The sequence below is a fragment of the Dipodomys spectabilis genome, unplaced genomic scaffold (assembly GCF_019054845.1).
Source record: "Dipodomys spectabilis isolate Male_0828 unplaced genomic scaffold, ASM1905484v1 ptg000042l, whole genome shotgun sequence".
Lineage (NCBI taxonomy): Eukaryota > Metazoa > Chordata > Mammalia > Rodentia > Heteromyidae > Dipodomys > Dipodomys spectabilis.
Window position 1 is genome coordinate 3,790,206 of NW_024870719.1, and position 27,902 is coordinate 3,818,107.

The 27,902-nt window shown below is 39.0% G+C and overlaps 1 protein-coding gene across 1 annotated transcript in view; it reads right to left on the minus strand.

The window, feature by feature from the left end:
- Slc25a21 (solute carrier family 25 member 21) overlaps positions 1 to 27,902 on the minus strand; it is a 543,123-nt gene that overhangs the window by 6,290 nt on the left and 508,931 nt on the right. The window contains exon 9 of the mRNA XM_042677900.1: positions 25,030 to 25,194. Within this exon, the coding sequence (XP_042533834.1) occupies positions 25,030 to 25,194 (165 nt within the window). The remainder of the gene's footprint in view (positions 1 to 25,029; positions 25,195 to 27,902) is intronic.

The following is a 27,902-nucleotide window of genomic DNA, read 5'->3' on the forward strand; positions in this document are numbered from 1 at the left end:
TCAGCCTGCCACAGAACAATACAGGGTTGTGCCATGACACTATTTTATCGAATAGAACCATATCGGGTGGGAGGGTGGTATACTCTTTGCTTAAGATAAAAGCAAAAAGAAATTCAGGTTGGAACACTGTAGGCTTCTAGCACCTACAGAAGAAGCAAACTTCTGGGGGCTCTGAAATTCTCAACTAAACCAGGAGCCAGCTACCATCACAGAAACTCCTGTGGGGCTATGTCTAAAAAGCGGGGGATTTGGGAATAATTCTTGGACTTGGGCCATACAGGTGTCGAGGAGGTTTAAAGGGATTTAAAAACCAACAGGGTGTTTCTACAGGAAAAACAATGCAGTGATTGCAGTATGAGAGAGGTGTGTTTAAATAATTCTCCCTCCCCCATTTTCTCCTCTTTTACAAGGAGAGAAAAATGCCTTTATGTTACCCTTCTCCAGTATGGCACAGAAGCAGAACCAGAGCTCCAGAGGAGGGTAAACACTGGGCACCCACTCAAGTTGTCTGACCTTGGATGAGTCATGGAACTCCCTCCATAGAGTTCAGTGTGTGTGTGTGCGTGTGTGCGCGCGCACACGCGTGTGCACAGATGCACGTGTGTTATCTATATCTATCTATCTATCTATCTATCTATCTATCTATCTATCTATCTATCTCTTTCTCTCTCTCTTACCTTACCTGTGCACTATATTATTTGTTCTGAAAGATTAAAATGCTATGAATCTTCTACAAGACTGGCAGAATATGGATACCCTTATTATATAGGCAAAAAACATTCTAGTTACAAGCCCCAGTAGCTCATGCCTGGAATCCTAGCTACTTGGAGGGCTGAGACAGGGTGGATCACAGTTCCAGGCCAGCTTTGTCATACATATGAGAATCCTTATCAGCTAATAGCTGGGCAGAGTGGAATGTGCCTGTCATCTCAGTTACAACATAAAACATAGAATAAGTGGATCTTGGTTGAGGTTGTATGCCTGGGTAAAAAGTGAGACTGTCTCAAAAATAACCAGTGCAGCCCAGCACTGGTGGCTCACACCTGTAATCTTAGCTACTCAGGAGGCTGAGATCTGAGGACCACAGTTCAAAACTAGCTCAGGCAGGAAAGTCTGTGAGACTCTTATCTCCAGTAAATCACCAAAAAAACTGGAAGTGGCTTGGTGGCTCAAGTGGTAGAGCACTGACCTTGAACTGAAAAGCTCAGGGACAGACGGCACACAGGCCCAGAGTTCAAGCCTCACAACCAAAAAAAAAAAAGGGCTGGTGCTAGAGTGCCTGCTTACTACGCACCAGGCTTAAGTTCATGATGCTGTCATGGTGTCCTGTGATCTAGTCGAACTCTCATGAGAAAGAACTGTATACACATTGTGGGGAAGTTCACAGGACCTTGTTATCTACCAGCCTCTCCCATCTCCTAATATATCTCCTGAGAATCAGAGATGGGAATGGATGGAGGGTGAGCTGAGAGAGCCAATGAGGGAGACCCACACCTAAGCTCTCTAAGTGAGCACATGTAACTCTGGCATGAGGAAGTATCAACTCTGTTTTCTGCACACTTATCCACATACGAGTAATATCCCATAATAGTTCAAAAAGCAAGCTGGGCAACAGAATCACCTGGCAGCTTTACAAGTACAGATACCTACTTTCCACTGTGGAACTATCTTAGCTTCCCAGACCAGCTGCCTTTCTCTTGGGAAGATGTCTGAAAGTTATTTTATTATTGATGTTGTTGTTGCTAGCAGTACTGGGATTTGAACTCAGGGCCTTGCTAGAAAAGGCCTCTACCACTTGAACCCTGCCTCTAGCCCTTTTTTTGCTTCTGATTATTTTTCAGACATGCTAGTGCTTCATACTTGTGTCTCCAACATAACTGAAATCACTGGCATATATCACCAGGCACAGTTTATTGATTCAGATGTTGTTTTGCCTGGACTGACCTTGAATTATGATCCCTTGATCTGTTAAGATTACAGTTTCTCCAATCTTTCTCTCTGGATGTAGTTTGAGTATACATTATACTTACCAGGTTTTGCCTTCTTGCCCTCCACAGTCTATTTGTGTGTGTATGTGTGTGTGTGCGCACACCCCGCCGCCCACTCCCCCCCAATACTGAGGCTTGAACTCAAGGCGTGGGCAATGCTCCTTGGCTTTTTTAAGTCTGGTGCTCTACCACTTGAGCCACAGTTCCACCTACATCCTTTTGGTGATGAATTAAAGAGTCACAGAGTTTCCTGCCTGGGCTGGCTTTGAACCACAATCCTCTGCTCTCAGCCTCCTGAGTAGGTAGGATCCCAGGTACAGAGACAAACCCTGGTATCAACACTCCCAAGGCCATGCTAACTGCTCCACTGTACAAGCTCCTAGCTCCATTAAAACACTAGGAAGCCTGTAGGGAAGTGAACAGTGTGGGAGAGAAAGTTTCAATCTTAGTCTTTGAGTGGGGATATTATTTGTTACTTGTTTAGAGTCTTTTCTTCCAGCCTCTTGAAGTGGTGAATATTGGTGAGGTGGTCAGCTGCTCCACTTTCATTCTGAGGGTTAAACATTAAGGTAGGAGGGTTTGAATTGTATCTTGGAGTTAACTATTGTGGAGAAAATAGCCCTTAGGCAGTTGCTTTGAACTGCTTTAGCCATAAAATAAGGGTTCTTAACTTGGGAGGCTGGGGCAGTGGAGAAAGTAAACACCACACTCGCATCCCATGGAACCCAGGTGGGCTTTGTTAGCTGAGGCTCTGGAGAGAGCCCCGGAGGGAGGCCGTACTGAGTCCAAGGTACTTGCAAGGTGAAGAAACCAAGGTGAGTGGGGCAGAGTGACAGTGGGACTGTAGCTCTCCCCAGGTCCACACCAATTCTTCAGTGGTCTTTGCAGTCCTCTGGGCAGCATCCGGGCCACTGTCTCTGCTGCATTGGGTTCTTGGGCCCTACTCAGTCCAGGACTACATTCCAGCATCTAAACCTCTTCCCTCCTCACAAGCATCCTCCCCCAAGCCAGCTGCATCCCCTTCTCTGACCACAATACAGTAACAACTTTAATAGCAGCAAACATTTATATACACTCTTTGTGAAAGACACTGCTAAGTGCAAGTGTCTATACATTTTACCAGGTTTTTTTTTAACCACATTGGAGTCAAGAACTACTTTCACTATTCTTCCCTTATAAATGAGCTAACTGAAGGGTTAACTGTAAGAAGGGAATGTTTGTCTCATCCCATGAGCGCCTCAAGTACAGTCTTCAAGCCCGTGGGTGGGCTGGTGGTGGAGGTGTTCAAGAAACTCCTAACGTGGTAAGCCATACTTCTGTGTATGTGTATATTGGTTTTTCTGGGAAGAGTGTCTAGGGATTTTTATCAGGCTTGCAAAAGCCTAAAAAAACCTTCATGAGACCAATTTATGTATTGATAAGTTTAGAAAGTAAGGAAATAGCAATTGCATGGTTTAAAACACTGGGGTTAAAAATAGGAAGCCTCAGTTTTTAGCAGAGTTAGCAGGTAATTCACTTCAGTAAAAATATCACTCAAATTTATTTTCCTTCTGGAGTCCTGCTATACACTCCTCAACCACAGCTATGAACTCAGGTGGCTCAGGGTGGCCCTACATTACCACTGTCAGCACAAAGTAGGAAGTTATTAGAAATCAAAATTTGGGAAGGCTGAAGCAGGAGGATTATGAGTTCAAAGCTGGTTTGAACTACAAAAGAAACACCCTAAAACCAGACATAAATTTGGGTCCTATTCCAGATGTATTAAATATGGGGATAGAGCCCAGCAATCTGCTAAACAGGTCCTTCCTCCACGTTATTCTGATGGGGGCTAAAGTCCAATAACCACTGCTTGACTGAAGTTTATAATCATGCTCCTTGGATCCTTGGACTAAGAGTAATTGGTGCCCTAAGATTCATTTCAAGCATTGGCACGAAGAGGTTGTACATGGTGAGAGACTTCTTAAAGCTTCCATTAGTAGAAACAGGGCTTTGTTTCTGAACAAAGCTCAGAAGAACTGAAGGAATTTGTGTTAATTCTATTCAACATCTTCTACCTCCAACTCAGTCCAAAGTAAGAACAGGTTCTTGTGGGGTTATGGTCAGAGCACTCTCTATCACAGAGCTTGAGTGGCTCATTCCATATTGGCCTTCAGTAAATCACTCCAACATTTCTGCCAGTAATGATAACAGTAGGTAATAAAAAAAGGAATAGCAAAATAAACTGCAATAAAAAAATGAAATAAAATGTTTGCGATGATATTAGTGTTATTCGTATTATCATATGAAATAATACTATTATTAATGTTACCCATTCTTTGGAATGATTTTGTATGTGAATGCATATACAAAATACAAACACTATATAAACTGTGAATTAAGTACAAAACATAGTTATCACAATTGGGTAAGAGCCTACTTCTGGTGAGAGGTGAAGCATAGATTTGAGCTTATGCACCTAACCATTATGTCATATTGCTTCTCATATGATACAATAGTTAGGAGCATAAACATTGATTAGGGCCCGATTCTGTACTGGGAGCTAGCACTGATTATGGAGGTAAATGATTCAGAAGGGTTTGGGAGTGGGTGTATAATTAACTACTCAACACGGTGTGATCAACTTTGATGCTGGGTGTGAACAAAGTTCAGGGTCAAGTTATGCCTGGGACCTCATTGTCAAAATGTTATGAGATAATATCGAGCTTTGGCCTCTTAAAAGTTTAGTCATGGTAGCCGGGCGCTGGTGGCTCACGCCTGTAATCCTAGCTACTCAGGAAGCTGAGATCTGAGGATCGCGGTTCAAAGCCAGCCCGGGCAGGAGAGACCGTGAGACTCCTATCTCCAATAAACCACCAGAAAACCGGAAGTGGCGCTGTAGCTCAAGTGGTAGAGCGCTCGCTTTGAGCTGCAGAGCTGAGGGACAGCGCCCAGGCCCAGAGTTCAAGCCCCACGACCGACCAAAAAAAAAAAAAAAAAAGTTTAGTCATGGTTCCAGGCACTCATGGCTAGTGCCTATAATCCTAGATACTGATGAGGTTGAAATCTAAGGATTATGGTTTGAAGCCAGCCTATGCAAGAGACTCTTAACCTTCCATTACATAGCAAAAAAGCCAAAAGTGGAGCTGTGGCTCAAGTGGTAGAGTGCTAGTCTTGAGCACAAAAGCCCAGGGCTAATGCCAAGGTCCTCAGAACAGGCACGCGCACATAAAAAAGTTGAGTCATTGGATGTTTAGGAAGTCAACAAAGACATATTAGCTAGTTTCCATGCACTAGCTGAATGGCTAGTTCCCTGACTTAGGAATTATTTTGGAATGGGCTGGGAAGGTGGCTCTGTGGTAGAGCTTGCCTTGCACACATGAGGCCCTGGATTCGATTCCTCATCACCACATAAGCAGAAAAAGATGGAAGTGGTGCTGTGGCTCAAGTGGTAGAGCGCTAGCCTTGAGCTGAAGAGTTGAGGGACAGCGCCCAGGCCCAGAGTTGAGGACCCACGATGGACAAAAAAAAAAAAAAGAATTATTATGGATTGCCACTTTGTGTTTTTCTATTAGTTTGCTTTAAAAATAGGGTAAGAAGGTAATGATAATAATCAGACACCCACTCTATGTCAGGGGGTAAGCATTTTCTCTATCATTAAGCCATATAACATTCCTGAGCTGATGAGGTTCTTGAACGATGGGAATTTCTTAACTTAAAAAAGGGATATAGTTTAAATGAGTCCAAAGAGATCCAAGGTTTTATTATTTAGGAATGAAAAAGCCAAGGTATTAAGGAACTCTGAGATGGTCACATGTAAGCCGTAGAATCAGAGAAATGTGTGCTTGCCTCTCAGGCCTGTACCCTTATTTAACATCTCAGGAGATCACGTCTCAGACTAAGAGAAAAAGTGACAGAGAAGAAAATCTCAGAATCACAAGACTAGAAGTGAACTTAGAATGTTACTTAGCCAAGTCAAATATTCAGGGTAGATCAGATCTAAATTAAGTAAACAGATACTCATGTTGACAAAAAAGAACTATTGTTATTTAAAATATCCAACTTCCATAATTTGTTCCAACTGTTACCAATCAAGAATCAGGAAACTTCCCCTGTCCTTTAACTGACAATCTTTACTCATAAGCCTAAACTATTTCACTCTAGTTCTTTGATCAATTGCAAGAGCAAGTAACTGTCACCATTTTCAATGCAAATTCACCAGGATGCAAAAACCATTCTTTATTGTCAGTCTTTTTGTGAAATATGTGCTGTAATATATATTATTTCTCCTTCCACAGATCTTTTCCTTTAAATATTTTTAGATTTTTCTTTAAAGTATGTGGCACAACCAAAGTAGAGCTGAATATCTTGAAATATTAATAGACACTACACTATTGGCCTTATTCTGTAATAGCAATATGAAATACAGTACTTACAGGGTACATTTTTTTAGGTGTTGGGGATTGAACCAAGGGCCTATACAATATAGACAAGTGCTCAGCCTCTTGGGGGCAAGAGATCTGCCCCAGCATTCATGGGGGTTTTTGGTTGGTTAATCCCTTGGCAAATACTTTAATATGGAAGTTAACATTCCATTTTGTGAGAGAAAAAAACAAAACCCGATAGTGAGAAGCCAATAACTTGCCAAAGATCTATGGTTAAAAAGTGAGTACATAATTGTAAATTCACACCAACTTCTCTTACTAGAATTCTCTGGAGGGTTTTGTTGTTTTTAAATCACTTTGATCTTTGTATGTTTACCAGCCCATTTTCAAGGAGCTCAATGACTAACTCATCATAAGTATGATCTATGACTTAAAACAGTTGGCAATCAACACACTACATACTTGTAACTAATTTAACCATCTAATCCAAACTATGTGCCTATCAGCTAAAAGCAGCTTCAGCAATCTAAGGCGATGGCACTGGAGGAGTTTATATATACAGAAGCAAACTATCTTGATCCAAAGAGGCATCTTGCTTTCCCTCCTATCTTCCCTGGCATGAGCTCTGATACCCTGCTTAGAGACAGGCCAGCTGGCTGCTAGCCTGATAAACAATGACCACTGCCCATCTCACAGGCCTTTGTGATTAGGGTCTGGCATCTTTATGAAGACAGTCCATACAAAGGCATGCCAGGAGGCAGAGGAGGTTAAGAAGGATGGGAGGTTAAGAATTTGTTAACTGGTAGAAATGGCAGATGGTGTGGGAGACTGAACAGGAAGCCTGCAGCTCTGTAAAATGCAAAGATGGCCTAAATAGATCAATAGGGGTTTTCATTTAAGGGAATCCCATATCAGCATAACTATTAATGTCTAGTGTTAGTCTCTTTCCACTTTATATCAGCCTATATCATGTTTTCTTGGCACCCTGTAGCCATAACCTTTTAATTTCTCTTGGTACTACATCAAATGGGGAAGTCTTAGGAGGAGGCACATGATTTTTTTTTTTTTTTTGGCTGGGAGAAGGGTCAAAAGTATTTCTTTGCAGAACTCAATTCCCCCACTGCTCCCCCCAGCTTTTTAGTGGTTAATTGGAGATAAGAATCTCATGGATTTTTCCTGTCCGGGCTGGCTTTGAACCACGATCTTCAGATCTCATAGCTAGGATTACAGGCATGAGCCACTGGCACCTGGCTAGAACTCATTTTTATAGTTTAGTTCATTCCATGCCCTTTGAAGCATATTACTTCCAATTGTTGAAGGGCTGGTTGTAATGCAGTTGTTCATTTCCTCAAGGCTATTAAGGAAAATGAAGAAACTGAAAAAAATCTATTAAAAAAAGCTTTATTTTCATGTGAATTACCCTGCAAACTATGATTTCAGAAAATGACTTGAAAACGTCTCTGATGTTATGCCAATGAGTAAGACATGGAATTAATAAGACACTGAATGGAGGATGCGCAAGAGTATAGCTGGAGACATTCTCTTTGGGATAAGCAACATGGTTCTGAGAAAGATGTATCCATACAGCAGTCTGGGGAGAAGCCAGCTAAACATGAGTAAAGATGTCGAAGGCCTGTGCACTAGATGAGGATACAGTAGAGAATGACAGAGGAATCCATCAGAGCTTTCGTGTCTGATTATACCCACAAAATTAAAGCAGAATGAATGTGAAGTTCTTTTTTTTTTTTTTTTTATGGGTTGTGGTGCTTGAACTTGGGGGCTGGGCACTTTCCCTGAGCTCTTTTGCTCAAGGCTAGCATTCTACCACTTGAGCCACAGCACCATTTCCAGTTATTGGGAGATGAGTCTCATAGACTTTCCTGCCAGGACTGGCTTTGAAATGTGATCCTCAGATTGTAGACTCCTGAGTCTAGGATTATAGGTATAAGCTACCAGTGCTTGGTGTGAAATTCTTAATTTAGTGAACTGTATATGTTTAATGGAGACTTGGATTTCACATAATCGTAGATTTTTAAAAATTGATCATAAAGATATATGTCAACTCTGTGTGTGTGTGTGTGTGTGTGTGTGTGTAAACTTAGCTAAGGGCCTTGCACTTCCCAGTCAAGCACTCTACCATGTAGCCACTCCATTAGTCCCCTTTTGCTTTTGTTATTTTCAGGATTAAGACTTGTTTTATGCCCAGGCTGACCTATTGGTGCATCCCTTTGTTGCTGGGATGATAGATGTGTACTACTGCACCCAGCCATTGGCTGAGATGGAGTCTCATGAACTTCTATGTCTTGTACCAAATCCTCAGATCTCTGCCTCTCAAATAGCTAGGATCATAGGTTTGAAACACTGGAGCTAGCCATGCTGATATCTTGATGTAAAACGACATAGATTCTTCTTCTTTTGCCTCTCTTCCTCTCCTCAAGCAATTCTCCAACAATCTAGCTCTGTAAAGTCTTTGGCTACATTAAGAAAGATGCATATTTAGATCATAGGAAGGGTTGATTCTACTGTACTCTGAGTTGGTCAACTGAGAAGTATAGTAACCTGTTTAGCTCCTATACTGACATTGACAAATCTGATGACAACCATGTCATTAGAAGTAGATGAGAAACTGCAAGTACAACTGGAAGAAGATAAGACTTCAATGTCAGAGTACCTACTTCTTTAAAGAGATACATTACAATGACTAAGAGCAGGGCTGTGGTATCAGATGGACTGGGGTTTAATTCTTTGACAGGTTGGTAGAGATGGGTACTGGGACTCTTTGGGGAGACTTCTTCAAAACATTTTAAAGGAAAGGGTGGTGGCAGGCCACATTTATCTTTGTGTATGTGTCTAGCCTTATACTTCAGAGGTATTTAACAAAGGCTTTTGCTCTTCTTTACAAAGACAATATATACAAAGAACAGAGGTTGCAGAAGCAAATTGCAAAGGAGGTACATACACACAGTGTTAAGCACCTGGGAGCAACCACAAGGCAAATAATAGCAGCTCTTCATTGCTTTCCCCACAGCTGGCGATAGTGGGCATGGAAATGATGTGGTGTGTTGAAATCATAGTTGCCTCCTGGTGACTGAATGAGGAGGCAGCCTGGGTGAGAGGGAATTAGTTTCTTTTTCCTTTTTAGAGAGGAACCTTGCGTTTTCGATATTGTTAGTTTTAATGAGGGCACATCAGCTAGGAATAGTCAGCTCTCAACATACCCTTTTCATTCTTTCTAATCTTGGCTCTCTTTTGTTATGTTCATAAACTTTGACAAAAACATTTTTTTCCCTGATGTCATGGTGTCATGCTGTTTTGTCCTGAGTGAAAATATCTGCGCTTGAAGCTTAATTAAAAACTTACAGTTGTTTCTATTTTACAGCTATCAGAGGAATCTATTAGAGTGTTTGTTTTCTTTTCATGTGAGATAATTTGGGGGAAATGCTAGCTCCTCACTGCACCAAAGGTCAGCAAGCTAAAATGAGATGGTTTAATTGATAAGCATTCTTTAAGGAATGTGGAGTATTCCCAAGATCCTATCCTTGCAGGGCTCTGGGCTTTGGAATGAAATCAAAGTCTTGTTAAAAGCTCCACATCTAAATGTAGCCATTCAGAAAATAGCCATGAAAATTCCTCCCCCCCCCAAGCTATTTGTTCTTAAAAGTATTCTGAGATGTAAAATAATTTTCAAGGTCTTAGCTACTTAGCTCAAATTATGAATTGTATAAGATGTCAAAATGGTTTATGATTTAAACATAACAGTTATCACTTGGTTGTTTCATATATGATTTTTCCCACAAGCATAATATAATAGATAATTATATATACCCATATATTCAAATGGTTAGAAAATACATTCCAGGCATCAATTAACTCTGAGTATTCATACAAAATGAAAGAAAGTATTTTTTGAAAGTATTCCATACATTTCTTTGGGACGTCTATAGGATTTTTCTCTTTTTCATGTTTGTCTCTTTCTTGCCTCAATAAAAGCCTCAAAACAAAGGAACAAATCTGGCTTGGTAAGCAAAATTCTAATGAAAGTTGGCAGACAATCAAGTGAAAGTCTTGAATCAGGTCCATTTCATGAGATTTCACTTGCATACCTCTATAGCTGGAACTCTCCATACCCATTGTGTTCTACTTTTGTAGTGTGTTTGTTCAACATATTACCTTAATTAAATTATTTAAGGTAAGCAAAATGCCTTAAAATGGTATGTCTAAACATTGGGCCCAGATGATCTCCATACTTCCTCCTTCTCTCCTACTTCTCCATGTACCAAGTACCCTCATTCTTTATCTTCTCATAAATTCCTAAGTACTTTCTGCTTAAAGGAATCCACCTATTTTGATCTATCTAGTCCACTCATCCTCTTCACCTTGGCCTGGCTAAGTCCTTAGTTTGAGCCCTAGTTACATTCTCCTACATTCTCATCCTGATTCGCTAAGGATTTATAACCACCATTGGTTGTAAGTTAACATAGCTTAATAGCTGTCTTCATGGCACTTATCACGATTGGAATGCTTTGGTTCCCTGATCAATGAATGTGTGTGTGTGTGTGTGTGTGTGTGTGTGTATGTGTGTGCGCACGCGCATGTGCATCTACCAGGGCTTGAAATCAGGGCTTTGAGTTCTTATGTAGCTTGTTTTGCTCACGGCTATTGCTCTACCACTTGAGCCACACTTCCACTTCCAGCTTTGTGCTGGTTAATTGTAGGTAAGAGTTTCCTGGATTTCTTTGCCAGGCTAGCTTTGAACCAGGATTCTCAGATCTCAGCTTTGTGATTAACAAGTATTACAGATGTAAGCCACCGGATCATGTCTACTAATTTCTTCTTCTTTTTTTTTTTCTGTCTCCTCTAGTAGACTGTAAACTCTGCTAAGGCAAGACAGTGCCGATGCTCAGTAAGACAATGTCAAGAACACAGGGGATGTGCCATGGCTACTTTTGGAATGCATGACTAGAATGGATCCATGGAGAACCTAAGCTTCTTATATCTAATTTCCATCCACTTGAGTGATCTCTGCCGGAAAAATTCTGCGTGAAGTTTACTTAGGAAAGTATCTGAGGGGCTGGGAAGGTGGCTCAGTGGTAGAGTGCATGCCTTGCATGCCAGAGGCCCTGGGTTCGATTCCTCAGCACCACATAAGCAAAAAGAAAAAAGCCGGAAGTGGTGCTGTGGCTCAAGTGGTAGAGCCCTAGCCTTGAGCTGAAGAGCTGAGGCACAGGGCCCAAGCCCAGAGTTCAGGCCCCACGACTGGACCCAAAAAAAAAAAAAAAAAAAAGAAAGTATCTGAACCCCTGTGACACTATTGTCACCCCCAAAGAGTCTGCAAACTGCTAATGAAAGGTACTCATTTTGTTGCAGAATCTTGTCACATATCCTGAAACTTTAGAGAAAAAATACACATACATATAGGTGTATGTGCTGGTACTGGGGCTTGATCTCAGGGCCTAGGTGCTGTTTCTTAGTTTTTTTTTTTTTTGTTGTTGTTGTTGGTTGTGGGGGCTGAACTCTGGGCCTGGGCACTGTCTCTCAGCTCTTCAGCTCAAGGCTAGCACTCTAGCACTTGAGCCACAGTGCCACTTCTGGCTTTTTTCTGCTTATGTGATGCTGAGGAACTGAACCCAGGGCCTCATGCATGCGAGGCAAGCACTCAACCATTGAGCCAACTTCCCAGCCCCTGTTCCGTAGTTTTTTTTTTTCACTCTACAACTTGAGTGACATCTCCACTTCTGGTGTTTGTCAGTTAGTTGGAGATAAGGGTCTCATGGACTTTCCTGAGGGCTGGCTTGGACCTGTGATCCTTAGATCTCAACCTCCTGACTAGCTAAGATTACAAGCATGAGCCATTTGCATCGGACAGAAAATAAATTCTTGTAGTTTTCCTCTTGTAGTTTTCCAGTGGTTGTTAAAGAGAGAGCTGTTCTTAATGAAAGTTTAATGCTCTTGCCCTTCCCGTTACTGGATGATTGGTAAGACTAACGATCAAGTAACAGAATCAGAAAAGTAAATGGTCATAAATTAAACCCTACTATGATCTAATTCTACTGAGATTCTTCTTTTCAAAATACAAACATCGCTGTCTAAGCTTTCCAGTTGAACCCAAAGGTGCATTTTTCATTCAGCTAGTGCATATCTCAGGGAAGGATATAGCTTTCCATTATGAAACTAACACATTTCCACATTTCGTCTGATAAACTGAATTGCATCTGGCACTATTTTCAGACTTTCTACAGAATGCACAAAGCAAAGAAAATATTTAAAAGCAAAAGAAAAACATCTGCATTTCTGAAAGGCGATCTCAATGTCTATTACTTTGGAAGAGAAGAAAATTTGCTTGGCTTAATGCTGTCTCTAGTAAAATGACCACAGGGACAGGTCTAAATGGTTTATTAAGTAAGAAAGATGGAACATATGAAAAATTGCTTTCTCCTAAATTTTCTAAGCCACACATGTAATTTATATTATAGCAAAATTCAACACAAAAACTCCATTGTTTTTGGCACAATAACCTGCAAACATCCTTAGCTGGGATGCAAAATGTAAGGACAGTTTAATTCTGCTGACAGCCATTAGTTTTAGATGGCGATTTCTATTATTATTTTATCTATGGAAGATAAGAAAAGAAATCAATATAGGATTAGAAGACAAAGTTTTAAAAGACATGTAATATTTTAATGTTATGATTCTTATTTATGGGTTTGCCTTGCAAATAGGTTCTGAATATCCTCAATGTAGCGTAGGAATGAAAAACTGGCTTTTGTTTTTGCAATGAAAGCATATTCCTATGGATGTATGAAAAATGTCAGTATTTAAGTTTATTAATATCTGTTCCTAGTCTGCTTTGCTTGGAGAAGCGATAATTTCCTTCTGGGGAGAGAAGATAATTTTTTATACTGCTATTTCATTCCATTTTCTGTAAGATAGAAATGAATGTCCTTATTAAATAAATCTCAGTTAATATCTAAATCAATCTTTATTGTAGCCATTTACTTGCCATGCAATAGGAATAGCTAGCCCTTAAAATGAACCCAAGGGTATCATTTTCAAATTGGGAATGCTCTCTTCTTCCAGAGCCATGTCTTATAGTTCTGAGTTCCAAAGGATTATAGAGTAGAGGTGAGAAGAGGGAAGACCAGATGGCAGGACTGAATGAGGCAGAAGAAGAATTTGGTTACATTATCTGGACATTAGTTGCTACCTCACTTATTTAAATTTTAGTAGCCATTTTAAAGACAAAACTTAATGTGTGACAAAATAAAAGATTAAAATACAGACTTAGAACATTATGTGCTCCAGTGCAAAGTGCCTGACTATAACGATTTCCTTCCCCCTTGTGTATGGTCTTAGAAGCCTTTATCTCTGAGCCTTAATTTCCCATTGTTTCCTTAGCTAAAACACACAGTTATTTGTGATTTTTTAATTTTGTTCCAGTCCTAGGGCTTGAACTCAGGGCCTGGGCGCTGTCCTTGAGCTTTTTTTTTGCTAAAGGCTCTACCACTTGAACTATACAGCTCCAATTCTAGTGATTTGGAAGTTAATTGGAGATAACAGTGTCACAGACTTTTCTGCCTGGGCTGACTTTGCACTGCAATCCTCAGATCTCAGCCTCTTGGATTATGGGATTATTGCTAGGATTATAGCCATAAACCATCAGAACCTAGCAAAATCATGAAATTTTAATGGTGAAATGGCACAGAAGTCAGAAAACAAATAGTTGAAATCTGTACTAAACAGAGAGTGCCAATCTGAAGAGCTAGAAAACAAACAAGCAAAAAACGTCAGGGTATGGATATCTGATCTGAGTTACCTAGGTCTCCTGTTTGACTTCCTACTTTATCTCTGGATACAAAACATGAAAGTGAAAAAAAGTGTAAAAGTGACCTAGCTAGTCCCTTTTATGAGGTTTTCTTAATTTCTTTAGACATATTTCCTATTTTAAAATTAGCTCCCAATAGTTTAGAATGGCATTTAAAAAGGAACAGCCCCACCCTGTGATTTCTCCTCCTGCATCTCTCTCTTTTTCTCTCTTTCACACACACCTTCTTGATTATTATCTCCCCAGAGATAATAACTATGAATAGTTTCTTGCAAAATCAAACACCTTAAAGATGAAAACACTGCAAGACAATTATGTACTAAAAGATTAAGTTATAGAGGCTGGGAATGTGGCTTAGTGGTGCTTAGTGGTAGAGTGCTTGCCTAGCATATATGAAGCCCTGGGTTTGTTTCCTCAGTACCACCTAAACAGAAAAAGCTGGAATTGGTGCTATGGCTCAAGTGGTAGAGTGCTAGCCTTGATCAAAAGAAGCTCAGGAATAGTGCCCAGGCCCCGATTTCAAGGCCCAGGACTGGCAATAATAATAATATATTATATAATAATAATAATTATTATAGGCAAATTTGGAATTATTTCATGCCAATCAGAATTGATAAAATCTTAAATAGCCTTGGAACAAGAGACTGACCAATTGCTGGGTGAAAGAGTTGAAGCAATAACCCTGAAATCAAAATGTCTAGAATGAATGGCCAGAGCCAGCCTATAGGAAAGATAGCCCAATGCCTTCAAGGACCACCATCTCTTCCTCATGGTTTGAAACAACTTGAAGACATTCTGCAACATGTTTTAATGATTACCATACCTTCACCTTCATGAAGGACTGATTTATTATGGTTTAAACTTAAAGAATACTGGTTTCCCAGTCTCAAAGCAGGCTTAGATTACAGAACACATAAAACCAATGACTGTCCTAGGCGAGAAAAATACAGTGTTCATTTAAGTGCAGAAAGAATAGTCCTAGGGTAAAAAACAAATCCTCATTCAGTTCTACATCCTAATTACGTCCTCTGCCAGCTTTACCACCTCGCCGCTTCCCGCTGCCGTCATCAGCACCGCCACACTTAACTGTAATGGCACGTTAACATTCATAAACGACTTCGTATATTATTCATTTTAATTCTCAAACTAACTTGGTCACATAGAACAACTGTGGCTCTTCAATTTACAGATTAAAAACCCTGTAGCTTTGAGTGTCCCCCGCACTCTAAAGGATGGGGCTCTCTCCTCACACAGAAGTGAATTGATGACTTCTAAGTGTCTATCTCAATTCAGATCTCTTCTCTGAAGTTCCTGAACCCACATCCAACCCAGTCAGTATCTGCAATGCACTTAAATGCACATGTTCCAGGCAGAGCTGATAATATTCTCCCTTCAGCTTGCTTCTCTTTCAGTGTTTCCTGTTATTAAACACCTTGGTGTGTTCATGCCAATACACTATCCATCACCCCTGTCTCCATCATTCCTATCTTCTGTTCTCCACACTTAGGTACATCTTATGGACTCTGCCTTCTGCACTGTTTTCAAATCTGTCAACTTCCGGTTGCCATTATGTGCCTAGTACAAGAGCTTACAACTGCATATTGAAGCAATTTCCACTCTACCCTCCATACTGCAACCACAGGGATCAGGTAATTTGCTTAAAATCTTTTGTTGGCAGTATGGAGGTTCCTCCAAAGACTCCACATAGAGCTCCCCTATGATCCAGCAATCCCACTTTTGGGCATTTACCCAAATGTTCACAAACAAGACCACACTAAAGCTACCAGCATGACTATGTTTATTGCAGCATTATTTACTATAGCTAAGATATGGAACCAACCCAGATGCCCCTCAGTAGATGAATGGATCAAGAAAATGTGGTATATTTACACAATGGAATTCTATGCCTCCATCAGAAAGAATGACATTGCCCCATTTGTTAGGAAATGGAAAGGCTTGGAAAAAATTCTATTAAGTGAAGTAAGCCAGGCCCAAAGAAACATAGGTCCCATGGTTTCCCTTATTTGCAATAACTAGTATATGTCTGAGTCAAGCAGAAAAGGTCAGATAAGTTGATGTTAGGGAAATGAACCCTAAGATATGTATTTAACTGTTTTTTTTTCTTTCATGCGATTGTTTCTAACACATTTATAAGATTATTTCTTTGTTGCTTTGTATGTCCCTCCCCCACAGTGTAACCTCTGCTTTCACTGTATTTGATGTCGGTATAACTTGTGGAGGGGAAGGGAAAAACAAATCGTTTAAATAAGGATACAGGTGGACCAATGGTGCAACAATGAGATGTACAAGTCGTTATGTCGAAAATGAACTTTACAACTTTGGTGGGGGGGGGATGATTGGGTGGGGGGGCAGGGGAGGTGGATCAGAAGGGATGGGAAAGGGAAACAAAGGAGGAGGCTACAATGCTTGATAAGAAATGTACTCATTATCTTGCCCATGTAATTGTAACCCCACGTACAGTATTTTCACAATAAAAAAAAAGGAAAAAGAAAAAAAAAATCTTCTGTTGGCTTCCCACTTGTTTTGGTTTGGATTTTTTTTCTCTCTACCAGAAAGTCATTTTGATATTTAATTGTGTACTGAGAGCTGCTGGGACCTTTAAGAAGTCTTTGAGTCACTGGAGCTCTACTCTGCAAGCAATTGATGTACTTCTTGAGAAAGTGTGTTAGTTACTGTGAATAAGAGTTGTTTCCCTGTCTCTCTTCTACATATATGTCCTTTTTCATGTTATTTTGCAGCACGAGACCCTCACTATAGGTGAATGTCTGATGTTGAACTTTCCAGGTTCTAGAACTGTGAGTTAAGCAACCTCTGTTCATTATAAGTTACATACTTATACATACTCTCGAGGGATTCTGTTACAGCAACAAAAAATGGACTAATACATTAGTCTTTAGCTCCAATGTCACTTCTCACAGAAGCCTTTCTTAACAGCCAGGTTTGTACTAGGGCATTTCTGCTCATATCCTGAAAGTATGTTTTTTCTTGTTTTGCCTATTATGTTCATTGCCTTGAAAGATCTGTCGCAGCTTCCCATATTTCATCCCCAGCTTGCCCAGGCTAGGGCTTGAAACCTGCTAGCACTCTGTAAATGCATGTTGGAGTGCAGTCCAGACTTGCTGACCCCAAATTTTATGCACAAAATTCCTTGTCCTCTCCAACCTAGGGGATTCAACTGCCAGGATCATTAAATGAGAAGCAGTCAGTTCTTTTAGCTTGTAAGCTAAAGCTTGGAAACGAAATTCTGAGCCAATATAACACATTTCATCACTGTCATAGGACATCTATGATTTAAAACCGTTAATAGCTAAATATGTAGGAAGAGTTGGCTTTCTTCACTAGTGTGAAACTACAGCATAGAAAGAATTACAGTGGGTTGGATCCAACTTTCACTTTTTAAAATAACTACAAACTGGTCTTCAATGTCCTCCTTATTACATGGTACTTTGGCTGGGAGTTGGAGAGAATGAGGTGTTCTGGTCTCCTGTTCTCACCTTGATAAGAATTACGACATAATTAATGAAGTTAATTCTAACGCAGGAGGCAGAGGCAGAGATAGAAGCAGAGGTAGAGGCACTTTTCTGCTCAAGGCTAGCACTCTACCACTTTGAGCCATAGCTCCACTTCTGCTTTTCTCCTGGCTAATTGGAGAGAAGAGTCTCATGGACTTTCCTGCCTGGGCTGGCTTTTGAGATACTATCTCAATCTCAGGTCTCAGCCTCCTGAGTAGTTAGGATTATAGACATGAGTTGCCAGTACCCCACACTTTTTGATGGTTAATTGGAATCTCCTCCACACACATTTTTTTATTAGCATCAATTGGCTGTACAAGGGGTTTTATTCTGACATGTTCATATATATTTTGACATGTTCCTGGGTGATACTCACCCCTTCCATTACTATCCTTCATCTTCCCTATAGCTCTTCTCAAACTACTCTCCACAAGCTTCATTGTGACTTTGCACATACATACAGAGTTATCCTACTTCACCCTATCTACACCTATTAGTATCTGTATCATAGATAGGACTTGTTTTACATTCCTTTTTGTCATTCATATTTTTCAGTGTATAATTTTCAAAAAGGTTTCTCTGTGGAAAGTTGCATATCCATATACAGTATTTTAATCGGCCAAGTTCCTTATTAATTCTAACTGTTCCTATTCCCACCGTCCTCTATTATTAAGCAGACTTCAGTGAGTTTCAGTGTGCTATCTACATTCAGAGATGCAATGGGTTTCTTTTTCTTCCAAAAGTCCACTCAAAAAGTCCCACAACTCGCCCAGTAGTAGAGTGCTTGCCTTGCATGCATGAGGCCCTGGGCTCCATTCCTTGCACCACATAAGCAGAAAAAGCCAGAAGTGTGTGGCTCAAGTGGTAGAGCAGTGGTAGAGCACTAGCCTTGAGCTGAAGAGCTGAGGGACAGCGCCCAGGCCTAGAGTTCAGGCTCCATGAATGGGGTGGGGGGATGGGGGAGCCTGGTGCTGGTGGCTCATACCTGTAATCCTAGCTACTCAGGAGGCTGAGATGTGAGGATTGCAGTTCAAAGACAGCCTGGGCAAGAAAGTCCATGAGATTCTTATCTCCAATTAACCACCAGAAAACGGGAAGTGGCGCTGTGACTCAAGTGGTACAGTGCTAGCCTTGAGCTGAAGAGCTGAGGGACAGTGCCCAGGCCCAGAGTTCAAGACCCACAACCGACAAAAACAAAAAACACAAAAAACAAAACAAAAAGTCCCACAACTACCAACATGTTATGCACATGTGTTTATGGTATTTATGATTGTGTATGTATATGTTTATTATTTATATCTAACATTTACATGAGAGAAACTTGTGACCTTTGTCCTTCTGAACCTGGCTTATTTTGCTTAACTTAATCTCCTGTTCAATCAATTTCCATGCGACTATATAATTTCACCCTTTTTTTATGGCTGAATAACACTCAAGTGTGTGTGTGTGTGTGTGTGTGTGTGTGTGTACCACATTTTCTTGATCTGTTCATTCGTTTTAGGGCATCTGGACTGCATCCATAGCTTGGCTATGGTGAGTAGTGCTGCACTGTTAATGGGTGTGCAAGTGTCTATAGTGTATTCTGAGTTACATTCCTTCAGATATATGCCCAAGAGGAACACTATTTTCAATCATAAAACAATGGGTCTCACTATGACATCTTTATCTATGTCTGTTAATCATCACCTTTTCTTGTCTCCCTTCCCTTCCTGCTATTCTCTGCACCCCACTAGTCTCTGTTTTACTTTCATATTTTTTTGCTTGTATTTTTTTGTTCAAATCTCTATTCCTCATATGAAAAACCATGTGATACCTGTGTTTCTGTGTCCGTTTTTTTCACTTAACATGGTGTTCTCCAGTTGTAGCCCATTTTCCTGTGAATGACAGGATTTCTTTCTACTTTATGAACAAAACTCCACTGCATGTATACTCAACATTTTCTTTATGTACACAAGAGTTGATGAGTACCTACACTGATTTCCTAACTTGATTGTGAATGGGTGTGCAGGTGTCTCTTTTGTATGATGACATTGGTTGATTTATTTGTTATATATACTCAGGAGTGATGTAGCAGTCATATGGCAGTTCTATTTTTTTTTTTTTTGAGGAGCCTCTGTACTGATTTCCATAGAGGCTGCACTAATTTGCATTCCCACCAACAGCATATAGAATTCCTTATCTTCACTGCATCCTCATCAGCATTTCTTGTTTATTTTCTTGATAACTACCATTCAGACTGAGGTGAGATAGAACCTCAATGTTGCTTAGACTTGCATTTCTCCTCTAGCTAAGGAGGGTTCAATTTTTATTTATGCATTTATTGGTAATTCACACTTCTTTTGAGAATGGTTTGTTCACTTCATTTGTATACCTGTTGACTGGATTATTTGTATTTTTGACATTTAAACTTCAAGTTGTTAATATGTTTGGAATATTAATTCCTTGTCAGATCACCAAAGATTTTCTTCCATTCTCTAGGCTATGTCTTCATTGTTTCTTTTGCTGTACAGAAGCTTTTAAATGTGATTCCAAATGTCCATTTTTTGCTCTTATTTCCTGAGCTATTAGAGTCTTATTCAGAAAGTCATTGCCTATATCCTCAATTGTTTTCCATATATTTTCCTGTAGTAGGCTCAGAGTTTTTTTGACTATATTAAGGTTTGATCATTCTTTTGTGAATGTGCTGATTTGAACTCAGGGCTTGGGCACTGTCCTGAACTTTTTTGCTCAAAGCTAGTGTTCTACCATTTGAACTAATGCTCTACTTCTAGTTTTTTGGTGAATTGGAGATAACTGGGCTGCTTTGAACTGTGATCCTAAGAGCTCATCCTCCTGTGTAGTTAGCATTACAGGCATGAGCCACTGGTGCCTGGCTTTTGACCTATTTTTGAATTGATTTTTCTTAAGGTGAGAGACAGGGATCTAGTTTCATTCTTCACTATATGGATACATAGGCTTTCCAGCACCACTTGTTAAGAAGACTGTTTTTTTTTTTTTTCCCAATGCATGGTCTGAGCCCCTTGGTTGAGAATCACAACAGGATGGGCTTTTTTCTGGCTCCATTCTCCTATTCCATTGGTTTTGCTCTACTACCATGTTTTTGTTGTTGTTGTTATTATTGTTGCTACTATAGCTCTGTATTATAATTAGAAGTCAGATACTTGGATATCTTCCTTTCTCTTTTCATGAGGATTGCTTTGGCTATTCAGAATCCTTTGTTTTTCTATTTCTGTGAACAATGTCATTGGAATTTTGGTGGAAACTGAATCTATTTGTAGATCACCTTTGTTAATAAGGTCATTTTAGCAGTGTTAATTTGGCTGACCTGTGATCATGGGCGGTCTTTCCATTTTCTAGTGTCTTCTTCAATTTCTTTCTTCAGCCTTTTATTGCTTTCACTGTAAAGGGTCTTTCACCTTTTTGGCAAGCTTTATTCCTAAGTATTTTATTGATTTCTTGAGGTTCTTATGAATAAATTATTTTCCTGATTTTGTTCTCAATATACTCATTTTTGGTATATTGAAAATCTACTGAACTTCTTTTGTGTGTTGATTCTATATCCTGTTACTTTGCTGAAAGCATTTATTAGATCTAAAAGATGTTTTTGTGGAGTCTTTTGGGTTTTGAATGTATAGGGTTATCATTTAATTTCTTATTTGTATCCCTTTTATTTCTTTCTCTTGCTTCATTTATCTGGCTAATAATTCAAGCATTATACTAAATAGAGAGTGGACATCCTTGTCTCAGTCCTGATTTTTGAGGAAATTTGGGGTTTTCTGCACATAGTACAATGTTGGCTATAGATTTGCTGGATGTAGCCTTTATTGTGGTAAAGTTCATTTTATTCCTTATTTCCTCAGTGATTTTTATCATAAAATGATTTTAAATTTTGTCAGAGTTTATCTGCATCTACTAAGGTTAACATGCAATTTTTGTCCCTGATTCTATTTGTGTGCTATATTAAGTTTGTTGATGTATATATGTTGAACTGTCCTTGTGTCTCTACAATGAAACAAATTTGGTTATAGTATATGATCTGTGTGTGTGTGTGTGTGTGTGTGTGTGTGTGTGTGTGTGTGTGTGTGTGTATCTGCTGGTACTGGGTCCTGAACTCAGGGCCTCACATTTCATATGGCTTTCTTGATCAGGGGGCACTCTATCACTTATGCCAAGCCTATAGTCCACATTTTGCTGGTTAATTGGAGATGGAGTCTCAATGTCATTTCTGCTTCGGAGTGAGAGCCTCTAGGTCTCAGCTTCCTGAGTGAAGAGTACAGACATGAATAACTGGTGCCTGGCTGGTATATGATCTTTAAAATGTGTTGTAGAATTAAATTTGCAAGCATTTTAATTAATACATTTTTCTACATTAATCAAGGGCATTTATACTTTTCTTTTCTTTTGTGTAAGTTTTGGTTATACATTTTTGGTTTCAGGGTAATACTGACTTCATAGAATTAGTTTGGTAGCATTCTTTCCATTTCTATTTTATATTTTAGTTTGAAGAGCATTAGTGTTAGTTTTCTCCAGTGAATCTGATCAGTCCTGAGCTTTTTCTTTTTTTCTTTTTTTTTTTTTTTTTGCCAGTCCTGGGGCTTGAACTCAGGGCTTGGGCACTGTCCCTGAGCTTCTTTTTGCTCAAGGCTAACACTATAACATGAGCTACAGTGCCACTTCTGGCTTTTTCTGTTTATGTGGTACTGAGGAATTGAACCCAGGGCTTCATGCATGCTAGGCAAGCACTCTACCACTAAGCCACATTCCCAGGCCCCTGAACTTTTTCTTTGTTAGGAGATTCTTTATTATTGCTTCAGTCTCATGGTTCACTATACATCTGTTTTATCTGTTTATATCCTTTTCTTCAAGTCTGATATAGTCATATGCGTCTAGAAATGTATCCATTTCTTCTAGATTTATTCCCCACAAAAAATCCAGTGGTCCTGCACATGTATCTGAAGGACTATAAGTCTATCTATGGTAGAGGTATCTGCATACCCATGTTTATCACAGCTTTATTCGTAATAGTCAAACTGTGGAATCAATCTGAGTCCATCAACTGATGAATGGGTAAAGGAAATGTGGTATATCTACATAATGCAGCACTATGTAGCCACAAATTAGGTCACTTGCAGGAAAATGAGTGGAACTAGAAATCATTATGTTAAGAGAAATAAGCCAGACTGAGGCAAACTTCGCATTATGTCTTATATGTGGACTCTACACCTAAGAAAGGAATGAATAAGTCTACTGTAAAACACAGGAACATTTTTGAGGATGGAAGAAGTGGATGAAGGAAGACTGACTATAATTGAAGTATTTGCTACACATGGGATAGAATAATGTAACCCATTATAATTATTTTAAAATTAGGGAAGGAAGAATAAAAAAGAGTAATGGAGGAGTTGATCAAAGTATGTTATATATGTATATATAAATATGTGGAAAAACTACAGTAAAACCCTTTTGTAAAATTAACACACATTAATAAGAGAGAGAAAAAATTGGGATGGGGGATTTATTTTAAGAAATGGGCTCAAAGTTATAAGGACCAAATTGGAGAATATGTAAAATATTGTCAGGCATGATTTAGGATTTAAAAATAAAATTGTTTACTTATTACCTTACTCATGTAACTGTAATCCCTTTGTATAGTATCTTTACAATAAAAATACATATTAAAAAGTAAAATTGTTAACTCTGGATATGGTGCTTATCTAAACATGATATTCCATTGTTATTGTGTCCGTTCAGATTCCCTTTTCCTGTCCTCTTGAGAGGTCTCTTGAGATCCCATCATTTCAGAACACTTAGGGCCTTACAGAGTGCCTGGTGTATAGACGCAAGGCTTAGGAAAATCTATTACTGAAACAAAATAGTATTCTCAGATTATTAACATGGATAATTACAATCTTAGTAATTAAAGTTTATGTACTTGTGGATTTTAAAAATAATTCTTCCATTTGTGACTAGATGTACATCAATTGATCTTTTTTCAACTTCAAACATAACGAAAACATTTTATTGCAATAATATGCATGTTAAAATGCACTCACACATAAAGGTAATATTTAGGTAAGTCATTGATGTAATCTACTTTGTTGTGTACACTTTCTATCTACCTCAGGCCTTTCGGTAGCTTTGCAAAGGAAGCATAAATATCTCTCTCATGTTAGGTGAGTTATTTCTCTCAGACTCCAAAAAGTAGGGTTGGTATCATGGGTATGTGCCTTATAGTGAGAGAAATTTTATAATCCTTCAGATTAAAAGAACATCCTATGATACTTTAATTTTTTTATTTTATTTTATTTTTTTGTCATGGGGCTTGAACTCTGGGCCAGGGTGCTGTCACTCAGCTCTTTAGCTCAAGGTGAGCATTCTACCACTTGAGCCACAGTGCTGCTTCTGTTTTTTTCTGGTGGTTAATTGGAGATAGGAGTCTCATGGACTTTCCTACCCAGGATGGCTATTAACTGTGATCCTCAGATCTCAGCCTCCTGAATAGCTAGGATTATAGGCATGAGCCGCTGGCACCCGGCTTGTGCTACTTTTTTTTTTTCATGGGCACGGTAATGAGTACATTTCTTACCAAACATTGTTGCCTCCTCCTTTGTTTCCCCTTCCCATCCCTCCCATCTCCCCCTCCTCCCCTTTCCCCCCTTCCCACTCCCCCCCACGCCCCCTGCCAAAGTTGTAAAGTTTGTTTTTAGACATAACATCTTGTATATCATTGTGCTACTTTTATATTGTAGATGTTTGAAGACATTTAGCATCTGTAAGTTACCATAAAATAATGTTAATAGTTTATATCATTAGATTGCATCAAAAGAAAGTGATTTTAGAAAAGCTGATTCACTACTTAGATTAAGCTATGTGAATTTTAATATTAACGCTTATGTAAAACTTGCTTACCTTATCTTCCATGAGCTCAATATGGAAATTTCATCTTTGTTGAAAAATGATGTAACTGAGATGAAAATTAATAACACAGTTTCTAGGAATTCCTATTTGTGATAACTGAACAGCATTCCTATGTAATTAACATTCATGAAGCAGATATACATTTGCTTCAGACATGGGTTCAAGCCTCTGCTTTACTATTTACAATGGATCCTGAGCAATGTACTGGATGTTCCTCTGCCTTAGTGTGTTGATTCTAAAGAGGGATAACAACATTGAATATGTAAGGCCTGATGTGATGATTAAATTAGGTAATGTCTGTCAATATTCTGAACAGTGATAGGACATCATAAACAGTCTACAAATAAAGCTATTATCATTGAGAGAGCTTTCCCCTACCCCAGGATCTTGATCTGTTACATAGTTACCTCTTCGACAGGAACAATGATTTTGACATTGTGATAGAAGCCAAAGTAAGCCATGTTGAAAGCTCCATGACGTCCCAAGGTTGCTGTAAGTCCTTTGTTGAGGCCCCGGAGTCCCAGGCCATCCTTCTTAATGATTTGTTTTGCATAACTCAAAGTGGATGGGTGCTATAGGAGAGAGCAGCAAAGCAAGAAAGATCATCTTTGGGATTGTGGAATGAATTGACATGTCAGCTTCCCTTCAAGTCAGTGGGAATAGTGGGAATTATTTTCTCAAACATGAAGATTCATGCCTTGTTGGTCTGTGCTTTTTAAAATTAGAAAACTCCCAAAGAAAACAAATTTGTGTGCATAACAACAGGGGAAGATGTTTGGCAAAGAAAAGAACAACTTTGGTGGAATTAGTGAACTAATGCCATGTAGTAATCATCACTACTCTCAATGTGTAAATAATTGTATCCAGCTCTGGTTTATCCACTCTAACGGAGAGGATTAGCTATAAAGATAAATCAGTAATCCATCAATATACATCATCTGAAAAGAATTTATATTTGGCTCTTGGATCTAGCATATTTACCTCCCTAAATATATTTTTCTAAAGAGAATGCTAAAATTAAGTCTCATTCCATTGTCTCAAGAATTGAAACTGGTGCTAGGTTAGGAATTGGTCATGGAAAATGTTGAGTGTCCATATCTCAATAAGTTGAACACTTCATCTGGGCATCACTTGCTGAGATAAATTATGGATCAATGCTATTAGGAGAGCAGATTACCTATAATTTATCCTTTTCTAGTCCTCCGATTAACTAAACTCTTTGATAGAATCTGATTTGCCTTTGGATCTTGGTAAAGAGCTCATGGCAGTTTGCTGTGAGTTTTATGATTCATAACAACCATGCATGGATTTTTTTTCTTTAAAAAGTATGAGTGATTTTTCCTTTTCAAAGACACTGTACACAGGATATCTCTTCTATTCGTATTTTGACTGAATACTAAATAGGGGAAAATGTTCTGTGTTTTTTTTCCCACAAGGCAAGCATTGACATGACATTTGTTTGGTGTTTTACTGAAGTAGGTTGCTGGGCCGTCACTGCAGTATGATGTGCTTTCAGACTAAAGGTATTTTCTTATTATGTGCAATTAAGGCTTCATCAGCAGAACAGAAAGGAGAAAATCCAATTAAGACTTTTCATTCAACTTGTATTTAAAGTTATATAATTAATACAAAACATTTAAATGTGCTTATTTATACAGTAAATCTTATAGTTATCTGATAAAAGAAAACTCCAACTACCTACCATTCTATACTCAATGTCATCTTTTCATTTAAGAGGATTAATTGCAATAAATTACATTAATCTTAAGAAAGCTTTTCTTTGTAATGCGAAAATACTATGTGATAATGAATGTGTCTTGAAATGGTAAAAGACATCTCATAGAGGAAAACCAAAAAAAAATTTGCCATGATAAATTTCACTGTTTTACACAATTTTGTTTGCATTTTGATAAGCTACCAATCCAATTATTAGATTTTAGTTTGCAAGAGAGATGAGGACATGTGTAGTACAAGCTGTGGCAATACTGAGAAATCTGCATGGGCATTGCTTTCTTACTCTGAGGAAGGCAGCCTAGAGACAGGAGAAGTAGAAGAGATGCTTTCCTGGGGATGGGAGAATAGGAATAGGTAGAAGTAAGGCTGCCCAGACCCAGATTGACCAGTGCAAGATTCCCTAAACAAAGTCTCAGCTTTCTCTGTGTCTTCACTCAACCAAGGTCCCTCCAAACAGCAAGGAGATAGGGAGTTCAGAGGCCATTCAAAGGTCTAGAGAAATGGAGGAACCAATGACACTTCCGGATTGTAGAAAACAGTGAATGGCTAAATATGTGTTTACTTTTTTAAAATCATAGTTTGCTAAATGAACAGGATGAGATGACTAAACAATTTAGATAACATTTCTCTCTTGAAAGGAGATCTCAGGGTTGGCAAATAGTCAAATAGAATTAATTATTTTTTTAATTCTAATTTTTAAGTATTTGTACAAGGGACCTTCAATTTAACATGCTAATCTGTGACTACAATGCATCTTGATTAGTGTGCCCCTTCCGTCTTTCCCTCTCCTGACTGCTCCTATCCCCTCAAATTGCCTGGTTCCATTTTCACTTATGCACATTGAACACTGTGACCGCATTTTCCTACCCTTCAAATAGCATTTAATGATTGTGTTTTCTGGTTTTCATTGGCATGGGCACTAGGTAGACACAAGAAATTGTAGCTCATGGAATTTAAACTTATGCCTGGTGGAGTCTGAACTCTAGTTGTCTGCCTACTGATGAGTATTTCATCCTTTCTAATGTTTCTTCATTTATTTTGCAAACAAGGATCATAATGGACATTCTCATAGGATTGAGATGATAAGTAAGTCAATAAATTTATGTCCCAATAAATACATCCTCTATATTTATCTGTATATAATAGTAACAGCAATTATGCCAATAATTATATAAATAGTTAAAATAATAATAAAGTAACATATGCAATTTCTCTGTTGAAGGCAGTCCAAAGGTGGAGCTGACTGGGGGTGGTGAGAGGGAAGGGACAGAACATTTTTAGAGTGTATTCCTTCTACTTCCTACTGGCTTTTACTTTTTTTTTTCCAGAATCCTGGAGCCTTGTGATCAAATCTACCCCAAAATGCTGCAGAATGCGAGATACTAGGTCTGCTTTCTCTGAGACTCAACAAAATCCAAGTATGGGCGGCTACAAGTCTTCTTTTAGGCATAATGTCTCGCCCCAGGGACTTTTCTCCTATGGCCCTTCTCTCTACGATCTGTAAATTTGTCTCTTCTCTGTTCCTCAAAATGACCATCCTTGAACA